At 38.2% G+C, this 13,041-nt stretch overlaps 1 protein-coding gene across 2 annotated transcripts in view; it reads right to left on the bottom strand.

Annotated features, from left to right (window-relative positions):
- Positions 1-13,041, bottom strand: part of JMJD1C (jumonji domain containing 1C) — a 305,803-nt gene that overhangs the window by 238,168 nt on the left and 54,594 nt on the right. Inside the window, exon 1 of one of the 2 annotated variants that reach the window (XM_061181501.1) lies at positions 6,510-6,668. The exons of the other annotated variant lie outside the window; for it this stretch is intronic. Within the exon in view, the coding sequence (XP_061037484.1) occupies positions 6,510-6,668 (159 nt within the window). Of the gene's footprint in view, positions 1-6,509; positions 6,669-13,041 lie in introns of those variants that run through there. 2 annotated transcript variants of the gene reach the window in all.

Genomic DNA, 13,041 nt, shown 5'->3' with positions numbered 1-13,041 from the left:
TCAAAATTACGAGTAAATAGTCACTGATAATTGAGATGGTTGGTATGAATTAAAGTATACAAGAAATTGATGATATTCATTCATTTGCCATTCAAAGAACATTTACTAAACACCTAATATTAGGTACTATACTAAATATGTAAAGGAGAAACAAAATATGAGTTTGAGAGTTGAAAACATTCTTTGCTCATAACTTACAATTGTCAAAAGTAACACATTAAACCTATAAACACAGGAAATTAGCCTACATACTTTTGATTACGTGGAAATATCCAGACATTTTTACTTTCAAATGCAACGTCTTCCCTATATGAAGCTAAGAGTTCTCATACTAAAACGTCTTTAGTCCAATTACCTTAATGAATGAAAACATTCTCTATTTTAAATTAATGGCATCAAAATACGTGCCAGAATATAACTATGACAGGTCAAAAGGGAAAAAACAAAACACCTCCTTTATTTAATTTTACACAGAAACATACACTTCACACCATTTACTGGGTGGCTATCTACTTTTAAAACCAGCTAGTGGCTACAACTGCACAAGTTACGTGCCACCACAGCTACAGTTTACATACTTATTTTCCAGTACATAAGTCTTTAGGACCAATCACAATATAAATTCAAGGGCGGGGGGGGGAACCTGTATGTACTCAAATCAGACATAAAGTTTTTCTACCTACCAGCTAAACCAATTTTCCCTATGGTTAACTTATCCAGGTCATACTGAGCAATGAAGTAAAAATCATTCATTCATTCAACATTGTGTGCCTAGACCAGAAATTAGTATTAGCAATATTACAACACCATGATATACATTTTAGATTTACCTAAAGAATTATCCTAACAAAACTTAAAGAATCAAATACTACCAACTCAATATGAAACTTAAATGAAGAGACAGCTAAGCAGAAAAACATAGTTTTCATATTTAAGATACTTACATTTAGGACATATAAGATCTGCAAAGTAACTTTAATCTACAGGTAGTACAGTTTAGAACAGCTTAAAATCTGTATTACAAGGTTAGCTATTCCTCACTAAGTGACCATTAGAAAATTCCCCCAAATACAAACAAATTTACATGTTTGGTCTATGAAACACAATACTATGATTTTTTGTTCCTTTTGGGTACTGAAAAAACCTGATAACATTTTTTTTTAAGTTTTTTTTTTTTTTTTCGATGTGGACCATTTTTAAGTCTTTATTGAATTTGTTACAACACTGCCTCCATTCCATGTTCTTGGTCCTTTGGCCATGAGGCATGTGGGATCCCAGCTCCCCAACCAGGGATCGAATCTGCCCCCCCTGCATTGGAAGGCCAAGTCCCAACCACTGGGCCACCAGGGAAGTCCTAAAACCTGGTACTTTTTTTTTTTTAATTGTAGAATGCTTTTTATTAGACAGAGAGTAATTTTCAAGTTAAAAAATAGATAACAATGATTGCCATACTTTTCATTTCTCTACAAGAAACTTTCAATCTGAGTTTTTGACAACAGACTATGAGATAACAACTACTTTTCAAGTAACTTCACATTGATTCATTGTACTTCAAATAAAACATTTGCTGAGAACACTGTTCTTGTGAAAGAGATTTAAAATTATATTACATCACTCAGAAAGTAACTTGGTATGAGCATTTAGAAACTGTGTGCATTCGCTCCTTTCTATCCAATAATGAGTCTCCAAAGAACTCTTCAAGATTTTATCAAATTTAGTATTAATGGTAGCGGGAGGAAAGTTTCATAAGCGCTACAGGAAAATGTTCCATGATTATAAGTAAACCGCTTTTTTTCAATGTACACAAAATATCTTCATATTTCTCTACTGACATTAAAAAAGAGTTAGCTTCTTTCACCAAGGAACAGAAGTTTTTATTTGTGTGTGTGTGTTGCCTTTGTTGTTGTATCTGTGTTCTTCTTTTATGTTGCAATCAAGATGTAATTCAGTTCCTAGCATCCCTTCCTGAATTTTTGAATACTTCAGTTAATATTTTCCTTCCTTTATTATGACTTTACTTCTTCCCTGACTCTGTATTTGTTTCAAGCAATATATTAATATAAAGGAGATTGACTCAAAAGGATTCTTGTGTAAAAATAGAAATAATGGAAATATTCTACAGGGGAAAAAGAATAACTGACCCAAGATCCAGAGATCCCAAGTGCAAATCTGTTAAGTGTCCATTCTCAGGAGCTCCAGAGCAGTTTCTATTTCATTTGAAACAGGTCTGGGTCCTTGGTATGAAGATCTATCAAGTATAATGTACTTCAACGTCTCATTCACTCAGCAAATATCTAACCTCTTATGCAACACAGCGCAAAGTCGAGTGCAAAATTCTGGGAATTTTATTCTCAAGAAGCAGACTCAAACACAAACATCACACTCTTAGATTTTAATCTGCAAGACTAAAGTCCAAGATAAAAGAAAAAAAAAGAGGAGTTTGGAAAAGTGGAAACTTGGGCTTCCCTGGTGGCGCAGTGGTTGAGAATCTGCCTGCCAATGCAGGGGACACGGGTTCGAGCCCTGGTCTGGGAAGATCCCACATTCCGCGGAGCAACTAGGCCCGTGAGCCACAACTACTGAGCCTGCGCGTCTGGAGCCTGTGCTCCGCAACAAGAGAGGCCGCGATAGTGAGAGGCCCGCGCATCGCGATGAAGAGTGGCCCCTGCTTGCCGCAACTAGAGAAAGTCCTCGCACAGAAACGAAGACCCAACACAGCCAAAAAATAAATAAGTAATAAGTAATAAATAAATTAAAGAAATCGCTATAAAAAAAAAAAACTGGAAACTTTTGTGGGAAAATAGATGATTGCATCCAAAATGTGGAATCCCAGTGGGGAGGTCTCTAACCAGATTAAAAATGATTTTCAATGACATTGCAAAATGTCACGGTAACCTGGAATGTTTTATGAAAACCTGATACATTTTTAAAAAATACTCACACTTTGGATAGGGTTAGCTTGAAACAATGATGCAATCACATTAAGCTTCACGGGAAGGTAGATGGGTAAGTGACTGAATAGATGGATAAATAAATAAGCAAGTAAATAAAGGGCTGTTAAGTTGTGCAAGGGAAGTAAAATGAGCAGAGTAAATCAATTTTTGCTCTATAATTAGCATGACAATATTATTCAAGGTTGAATATTATGCAACCGTACTTTTCTCAACTGTCAGCTTTCCTTCCATAATACTATCAATCTTCTAGAAAGTTCCTCAAAAAGTAGGGCAGTAATAAACGTTTAACATGTATAACAAATCAAGAACCTTTCTAAACAATGGAGCTACAAAAAAGAAAACATGCTGAGGGCTCACAATATATTTTATGTATTTCAATTTAATCAACTACTTGGTCCTCCTGAATTAAAAGGGTTCAGATAAAGTCTTTTGTTGGTTAATGTAATTCCAAGATACCCCAGAAGATTTTTCAAGCCATTTTTTAAAAGTCACCAACAAAATAGGCAAAATTATACAAGCACAGCTGAATAAAACTTCTACAAATTAAGCTCATTTACTTAAGAGATCACATAGTGATATCGCTAAAACTCGCAGCAGGAAAAAGTACAATAATTTTAGCCTTAATTTATTTGTATCAAATCATGGTCATATTGTAAAAGAATATTTTTGCTACCATGGTGTGGTGGGCAGAATAATGCCACCTCAAAGATGCTCATGTCCTAATACATGAAACCTGTAACTATGTTAAACTCCATGCCAAAGGAGAATTAGGGTTCAGATGGAATTAAGGTTGTTAATTAGCAGATGGGGAGATTATCCTGGATTATCTGGGTGGGCCCAATATGATCACAAGGGCACTTAAAAGTGTAAGGGGAAGCAGGAGAGTCAAGAGGGAGATGCGACTAGAGAAAAACAGAGACATAAACTGCTGGTTTTTAAGGAGGAAGAGGACCACGAGACAATGAATGTGGGCTGCTTCCAAAAATGAGACCTAGAGCCTCCAGAAAAGAACACAGTTCTAATCACACCTTGATTTTAGCCCATGAAGACCCAGAAGTTAGACTTGTCATCTCCAGAACCATTATAATAATCAATTCGTATTGTTTAAATCACCAAAGTTGTGATAATTAGTTAACAGTAGTATAGGAAATTAATGCATGTGGAAATTCCTCATATATAAGACCAAAAATAAGAATAACTGACTAACTTTTGAGACCAAGCATCCCTTACTTTCAAGTTCTGATAATTATCCTTCCAAATCATGTGCCATAAATACATACATATCTGAGATTCCTAATGAACTTGCAGTTTTTAAATTACATATATTTGTAACCAAAAAAAAAAAAAAAACACAAAAGTAATTGATAAAGCTCCTTTGGGCTTGATTTATTCTGCAGTAACAAAAGTCTACAAGGCAAATTGCATTTTGGTGATGCTAAACTGTCCCAAGTTTAACTTAGAAAATATGAATGCAAAAAAAGAAATATAAGAAAGTTTGGGAGTAACTCTAAATCTGTAGGTTCCAGGCTAAAAAACTCAGATTACACTGTAACAACATAAATTGTTTAAGTAAAGACTGTTAAAGGAAAACTGTCGAAGGTTCACATAGTTATAGTTCAAAACACATTTTTGAGGTAATATTTGTATATAGGAAATGCACAGATATTAAGTGCACAATTCAATGAGTTTTGACATATGTATGCACCCATGTAATCATCAAGATGCAAAACGTTTCCATCATCTGAGGAAACTCCTTCCTGTTCTTTCCAGTTGATTCCCTCCATCCACGTATACTTTTCATTTTTAAATACCCAATTTATTATCTTGCCTTTTCAAACATGGTATGTGTAAACCCCCCTCCTTATATCATTTAAATTCCCATACAAAAAAGTAATTTTTTAATATATTTAACTTCGATAACTTGACTGTCGCCAATGACATTCGTAATTTAAAACTATACTTCCCAATTTTCATGTATCTACTAAAACAAAACACAAAATTTTTAGGAAAACACAAAATATGTTTGTTTTGAAACAATTTAAAAATGCTGACCCATAATCTAACTATCTTCCACATAAAGCCAAGACAATTACATATCAGAGTAAAAGGAGGAAGAATAAAATCAGCACATGCTTTTTACACAAACTTATTGAATTGCCACAATTTGTAGAACCATTAAGAAATGTTTGGGTTTTTGGTTTTTCTTAAGGAAGATTCTCTTTTTCTTCTTTTCAACGAGAATAACCAACCAGAATCTCCAAAATTACCTCTATTCTGCAAACATATTTTGCAGTATCAAGTCGACATTAATACACGCCGCAAGAAACCGTATCACTGACTACATTCATGAAACCGGGGTTAGCAAAAACTCCAACAAAAGTATTAAGATACATATGTACATGTAAATTCGGAATTGTAAACCTGCATATAAACAAAAAGAAGAAAGTTCCCAAATTTTAAATATCCACTGAAAAATTAAATACCCCACAGTATTACCAATAAATTTCATGGATTATGTATTCATAAATCAACCTTTCAAAGCCTAGTCAATGTGTTGCCTCTCCTTGGCTCCCTAACTCCAACATGTCCCCCAGTGAAAACGTTATTGGAACACTAACAGCATATCCCGTCTCAGAATCTTGCACACTCCTACACTACTGAAAGAAAACACTGGCAGTATCACAAGTAAGGGAAAGCAAGCAAAGAAAAAGACACTTTAAGGTTCTGCAGAGTCTTAAACGTTTTAACTTACAATATTTCTTGCTTCATTTAAAATCATATAAAACCCAGGAATGGATGACTTTAAAGCACTATTCCCTTCTAACAAAAAAACACAACACTATGGAGAAAACAAACGGAAGGAAAGAAGGGAGGGAGGGAGAGAGAGGTTAATTTCCATGGCCCTCCAAACCAAAAGTTTTCATTTTCATCGTTTTCTGTTAGAAATCCAGGCATCTACTGTAGAAAAAGGTTGAATCAGGGCACCCGCCACCGCCAGGGCCTTTGCCTCGAAAACACACACGAATCCCAGGACAGACTGGAAAACCAGAGATCTGTCTCTTTCCTTTTCTCCCTCCCCTTCAGCAACCTTACGGGGTAAGTTTTCAGTCTCCAACGCCTGCACTGTTAAGACTTTCACACAGAGAGGCAGGTGAAGCTGGCCCCCTACCGCCACGAGCGAGGGGTCCGCCCCCACCCCCACCTGCCCGCGCAGCACCCGGCTGGCAGCCCCGCCTTTCCGTAAGGTCTCCGCGGCCGCCGGGGCGCCGCAGGGGAAGCCTCGGCCGAATACCTCCCGGATAGCGGCCAAAGGGCCCGGGCGGGCGCCGGGGAGTCCCGAAGGGGTCACCGCCCCCTCTGGGGAAGCTCCTCGCGGGGAGGAGGCGATCCCGGCAGGGCACGTGGGCAAACCCGCCCAGAGCGCAGGAGAGGGGCGTGACCGCCAGTTGGCCGGGCTGAGCCAGGTGCCAGAGGTAAACGCACAAGGTGCGGCTGCGAGACCAGGGGTAGGGCTGCGGCCGCGGGCGGGAGACTGAGGGGAGTTCGCTCTCTTACCGCCAGGTCGGGATTGCGGCTGTCCCTATGTGACACCGCTCGGATAACCCCCGCTCGCCAGCCGCGTCCGCTCTCCCCGCGCTCCGGCTGCGCCTCTTCGCCGACCGCCAGGCACAGGAACCGCTTCCCCACCAGCTCCGGCCGCGTCTCCACCGCCATAGCCGTCGCTGCCGAAGTGGCCGCTGCCTCCTCAGCTGCCAGGAAATCACCGAAACCCCGCTCCTACCGGCCGCCCATGCCGAGGACAGCTGACCTAGGGAAGGCGGCGGCCCCGCGAGCGAGCGCAGGCTCGGGGGCGCACCGGACGCTCTGCCCAGAAGGGCACAGCGACCTCGGTCTCTCACAGTCCTCAACACTCCCCTGGACTCCCCGACTTGCAGCCTCTGGCTGCAGTTCCACAAATAAAAAAAAGAAAGAAAGAAACGGACAGAAATTTCCACACGGCCGTCTCAGGCCCCGAGGCAGCGCCGGCCGCTACTGCCACCGCGCCGCGGCCAGTACTACTCCGCCTCCCCATCCACTAGCGTGATTTAGGGAGCGCCGCGCGTCTCCTTCCGCCGGCGCGGGCTGGGGGAGGGAGCCGCGGGAGAGGGTCGGAGGAACCACCGCAGACGGAAAGTAGTGCCCGACGCTGCAGCAGCGTCTGCGGGACCAGCCAGGATAAAAAAAGAGAGAGTGGGGCGGGAGAAAGGAGTGCAGTCCTTCAGAAACGTAGTGTTTGACGTCCACCTCTCTACTCGTCGCTCCCTGAGAAGTGGGGGAGTTGGGGGTGAGGTGAAAGTGAAGTGTGCTGGTTCCACTCTGGGTCACAAAACAAACTCAAGGTTAAAAGCTGCATCTCCAGAGTGATGTTTTTCAGAACACATGGCGCCTGCAGTCTGAGTTAGCCTCAATTTTGCCTGAATTAACAGTCCCGTAGTCCCAGCAGCAAAACAGAGCAACACTTTCAACTGAAAACTAAGCCCACAGAACTCGGTCACGACAGAAACACAGTCCACGACTTTAAATGAAAATGAAGATAACACTGTCATCCTTTCATTCTTCCTGTTTTGGGGCGATACTCATTGCGGGTTTGAGCTATTCAGAGATTTACACCTTGCTACTGCTTTATTGTAAGAAAGCCAAACATCCGGTTGAGGGCTTTTTGTCAACATTCTCAAAATTCACAGTCTCTGCACCAATCTGAGTACTTTTAGTACTAGTACGTACGCCAAACTCACTGATCAGATAATAAAAACAGGGAAAGGCTCCGGATTCAGTTGTTAGAAAATACCGTGGAAAGAAAAGGATTTTAGCCAATCATAGTTCAGGAAAATAAATTATGTTTACTTCCCGTCCAATCATAACAGGACTTTGTAACCCATACACGTACAGATCTCCAACTTAGAACGATTACTCCTTCTTTGAGCTAACCCTTCAATTCTTCTAAATCAAACCTCTATAGATGTCGGTGAGAAGTTCGATTTCAGACATGCATTATAGTGTTTTTTAAAAGGTAGTTTTCAAAATCCCAGTTGTGGGGTTTTTTCACGGCCACTAGTGATTACATCAACTCCCAAAATTCTTCTAGTCCAATAAAAACTTTTTCTAAATTTCGGTTTCTTAAAGATTTTTCTAAGCCTCCACCAAAAAAAGTTACCTTTTTAAAGGAATTTACACTAGAAATTTGAATATTTAAAATAGACATAAGGCTTTTATCTGCTTTCTGACAACACCCAAGCTGAGCTGTTTGAAATGGAAAATACATGGCCGAAGCTAACAGGTTAAAAACCAAAATTACAAGACAGATTTTAATCATCATTGTCTAATTTTGCTACTCTAAAGACCAAATGTAGAACTGTAATAGATAACAAAGGAAAACCATATCTAGAAATGCATACTGGCAAGTTGAGAGAAAAATTTAATTTTACTTGTGCCATCTTATTTCCAAGTCCACTCTTTTAGTACATACTGTATAATACTTAGCAAATTACCTTGAGAACTACAGACTAAGATTTCTAAAGTCTCAACGTGGATTAAGGAGCCAGTAAAATAACCTGCTGAAAATAATCTAACATGTGGAAAGAGAAAAAAACAGAGTAAGAAGATCTAAATTCAGATACCAATTTATCAATGATTTGCTTTGTGATCTCTGGCATGACACAATTGCTACAACTGAAATTGCCTGCTTCCTAATCTCAGTGATAGTCTGGGAGCAAGTGAGAAAATATAAAGTCGTTTGAGAAAAGAGATGCAAATAACACTATTATCACACAAATACCATTCACTAAATTATATTTTTAGAGTATAGGTTGTCCTGTTGCCTTACATACAACTGCCAGCTGATTTTAATTTTGTAGGCAAGCTCCTCTAAATGGACCCTAGGAACCCTCTCTATATGTAGAATGCTGTCCTTTCAAGTGCTCTGAAAAGCATGTCAATCAACCAAATCAATCAAAACATTTCAAATGCAAAAACAAAAAGTTTTTCAGAAGGCCATATATCTTCATAACATTTTCAAACATCTTATATTCTTAGAACTATATTCCAGATAGCAGTCTACGAATCCCTTGACTACAACCAGTACCTAGGGTTCAATGACAACAACAACAAATCACTAATGTGTGGATGTTTTGCTTTTGGAGAAACTTGAAGTGCATTTTTTTAAGTGTAAAATAAAACGGCCTTAAAGGATTTTTGTTTGTTTGCTGGCATTTTTTTGCTTTGTTTCAGGGAGTACAGTTGACCCTTGAACAACACGGGATTGAACCGTGGGTCCACTTACATGCAGGTTTTTTTCCCTTTAAGTACTACTGTAGTACCACCCCATCCAGTTGGTTGAATCCACAGATGTAGAACCTCTGACACTGAGAGCCGACTGTAAAGTCATACTCAGATCTTCTACTGCACTGGGGATCAGCGCCCCTAACCCCCGAGTTGTTCAATAGTCAACTGTACTTACATTATTTTTGCGAGCAACTCATAACTGTAAATAACATGGAATAAAAATAAATTTAAAGTCAGACTAGAAACCTTAAAATATTTGCTTGTTCAGTTAGTTCCCTTACATCCTTTACTTTCATAAAGATCCTCAGAAAATGCCAGGATTAGTAACTGTAAAGAAAAGAAGTTATAATACTATAGTTGTAAGTTATAGTACTTCACTATATAGATGAAGACAGTGACAAAGAAGTAGTTAAAATAACTAAGTTTACAGAAGCTGAAAATTTAGATATATACACTAGATCTTCTACTCTTTCCATCCCCAAATCCAAATATGTACATTAAATATATCCACACACACACATACACATCAATTCAGGCAAATTTCGTACATCCAATTATCTTAATCTATATACAAGATAAAATGGGGGATTGTTTTGTTTTTTAAAAGTCTACAAAAATTTATTTATAAAATCTACTTGGTTTATTAAAAAACCTGACTTATAAAGGAAGACAATGTATTCATTACAATGATAAGTGCCACAATTACCCACTTAATTATCAATAATTAGTAGTTCATCAAATTTAGTTTCATAAACAACTAGTTATTAATTTTTCACTTTTTCACTTGGTTTAACTATAGAAAGGGCCAATTATCTGCTCTAACACATACCAGTATCCTGGTATATATTTTAAACATCACAGATAAAACAAATAGGTAAAAAAGTTTAGTGCATGTACAGACAGTCCCCAACTTAAGGATGGATCGACGTAGAATTTTTCAACTTTAGGACAATGTGAAAACAATATGCATTCAGTAGAAACTTTACTTTGAATTCTGAATTTTAATCTTTTCCCAGGCTAGTAAGGGTAGTACGATACTCCCTCTTGATGCCTGGCAATGGCAGCAAGCTGCAGCTCCTAGTCAAGCCACGCAATCACAATGGTTAACAGCTGATATACACTTACAACCATTCTGTTTTTCACTTCAGTAAAGGATTCAGTCAATTACATGAGATATGCAGCACTTTATTATAAAATATGCTATGTGTTACATGATTTTGCCCAACTGTAGGCTAATGTAAGTATACTAAGCATGCTGAAGGTAGGCAAGGCTAAGCTATGATGTTCTGAAGATTAGGTGTATTAAATGCATTTTCAACTTAGGATATTTTCAACTTCTGATGGGTTTATCTAGAGGTAACCCCATCGTAAGCCAAGTAAGATCTGTATCTTGTAATAATATTAGCCACAATATTTGTGAAACACTTACTATGTGCCAGACACCATGCGAAGTACTTTACACATGTAATCGCATGTAAATAAATCTTTATTTTAAAGATGAAGAAGATGAGGTTTACAGAAGTTTAATTAGTTATTTGCCTAGGAATACACATTAAGGAACTGGAATTCAAAACCAGACCTTATGATTCAAAGCCTCTGTATTATGCTAAAAAGTAACTTAAATGAAACAGGAAGGTCAGTTGCCAAGTTGTTTCCTCCTTATTTAACACAGATTATCCATAACTGATTTGTTTATTTTACACTTACTATGTGTCTCACATCCTGCAAGGTTCTGGAGATAGGGCCTCTGTCCTTAAGAAGTTCAGTCTATCTGGAAAGATAGACAATAGAAATGCCTTGGTTTGTTTAATATTTAAGGAAGTATTTCTGGAATGGAATACAAGGCAAGTTTAGTGCATCTTAACAAATAATTTTCAAATCTATTATAACTTGGAGGCTTTTATTTACTGCCAAATGTAAAGACTGGATTGGGTTATGAGCTCAGACTATATGAGTATATCTAGGAACTGTGGAAGCCAATGTTAAAATGAAGAAAGCCAGGAGTTTCAACTGAATTCTGCAAATGGAAGACCAAGAATAGGATGGAATATAAATTTGTTATCATGCTTATTATTAAACCTTAACTAATACTTATCTAGGTATTTCCCTAAGCACTTATTTAAACTGAATTCCTCAACCACATTTATGATAATGATAAAGTAACTCAAATGTCACTTCCTTAAGGAAGCCATCTGATTCCAAGATTATCAAATCCCCAATTATGGATTTTCAAAACTTTTCCCATTTGTCTTAGTACTTATCACAATTGTATTTATAACATATATTGTGTAAAAAACTGTTTTATATTTGTCTCCCTTGGCAGACTATAAGCTCCATAAAAGCAAGGACAATTTATCTTGTTCATAACAATACTCTCAGCATCCACTAAGACTTGAGCAGAATAGACACTCAATACATGTTATTGAATTAATGAATGAACATCGCAAAAAATGTACCTTTTTCTAAATCCAACCCAACTAAGAGGAACTTACAATCTCTCAATTGAGGGTCATAAACAAGAGTTCATGTTCTTTCCACAGGGTTATTCATCACCTTTAAAACAATGTCTTACATATATTATCTCATTTCATCATGGAAGTACAATGTAAAGCCTTCATAAAACTTGAGCTTCACCAGAAAAGCAAGGTGGTTCCTGAGGATAATTTCTAAAGAAAAGATACAGAGAAAGGGTTACAACTCACAAGAAAAACTTTCACTGTTACCAAATTACCAATTTAATGCAAACCCCAAAATGATCCTATAAGTATATATGCTAAACACCAGTCTATTCTTTGTATTCCAAAGAGAACAGTCTCAAATAATGTCTTTGATGGAGGTAACATACAAACACAACTTTCTGACTGTCTTCTTGATGCCACGTGGAAGGAGCAAGAGGGAGAAAGACGAAAAGAAGGTGAAAAGAAGGTGAAAAGAAGGTGAAAAGAAAGGAAGGAAGGAGAAATAAAGAAATCTCTACTGGGCCTCCACATTTGTTACCTAGTTTCCAATTCAAATTCTGGATGTGCTGGAACCTACCACTTCTTTTCAACATTTCTCTATTAAAAATGAGACTTCAAATATGATTTTCAATGATAATTTTTTTAATTTAGAAAGAATGAACATAATAGCACTGAAAATTTCTCATTATAGAATGAGCAACTATAAGAAAAAGAATAAATGAAAAGTTGCCATTGAGCATACAGCAAGAGTCTTCCCGGGGTGTCCCATAGGACTTCTTGTTTGTCACCCCTCACACAAATGCTTCCACTATTAACTACCATTAAAATATGCATATGCTAGATGGTAGTTTGCACTTTGCATCTTCAATTGTTACATTAGCTCCTTCATTTATCAACAGGTCAGGTTCCTAAAGGGTTATGTATTATTCTCACAAGCCTTCACTATTACCACGTGTCAGTAGTGGCAAAGCTAAAAGTCCCAAAGAATGGCTCTGTTTATATCCATGAAAGTTAATTAAGTAAAAGAGCGTCTATACTTGTATTTAAAGCTACAAATGAGGGAAAGTCAAAGTAAAACCTAAGCTAACAAGTGGCCGGGGAAGATCCCACATGCCGCGAAGCAACTAAGCCCTTGCACCACAACTACTGAAGTCGGCATGCCTAGAGCCTGTGCTCCGCAACAAGAGAAGCCCCCGCCCACCGCAACTAGAGAAAGCCCGCGCACAGCAACGGAGACCCAACGCAGCCAAATAAATAAATAAATAAAGTAATACTGACTCAAAATCACAGCATGCTTATTACTCCAC

This window comes from Eubalaena glacialis, chromosome 1 (genome assembly GCF_028564815.1).
Source record: "Eubalaena glacialis isolate mEubGla1 chromosome 1, mEubGla1.1.hap2.+ XY, whole genome shotgun sequence".
In the NCBI taxonomy this organism is placed as follows: Eukaryota; Metazoa; Chordata; class Mammalia; order Artiodactyla; family Balaenidae; genus Eubalaena; species Eubalaena glacialis.
The sequence above is the reverse complement of the archived record's forward strand: the minus strand, read 5'-3'. Positions and strand labels throughout refer to the sequence as shown.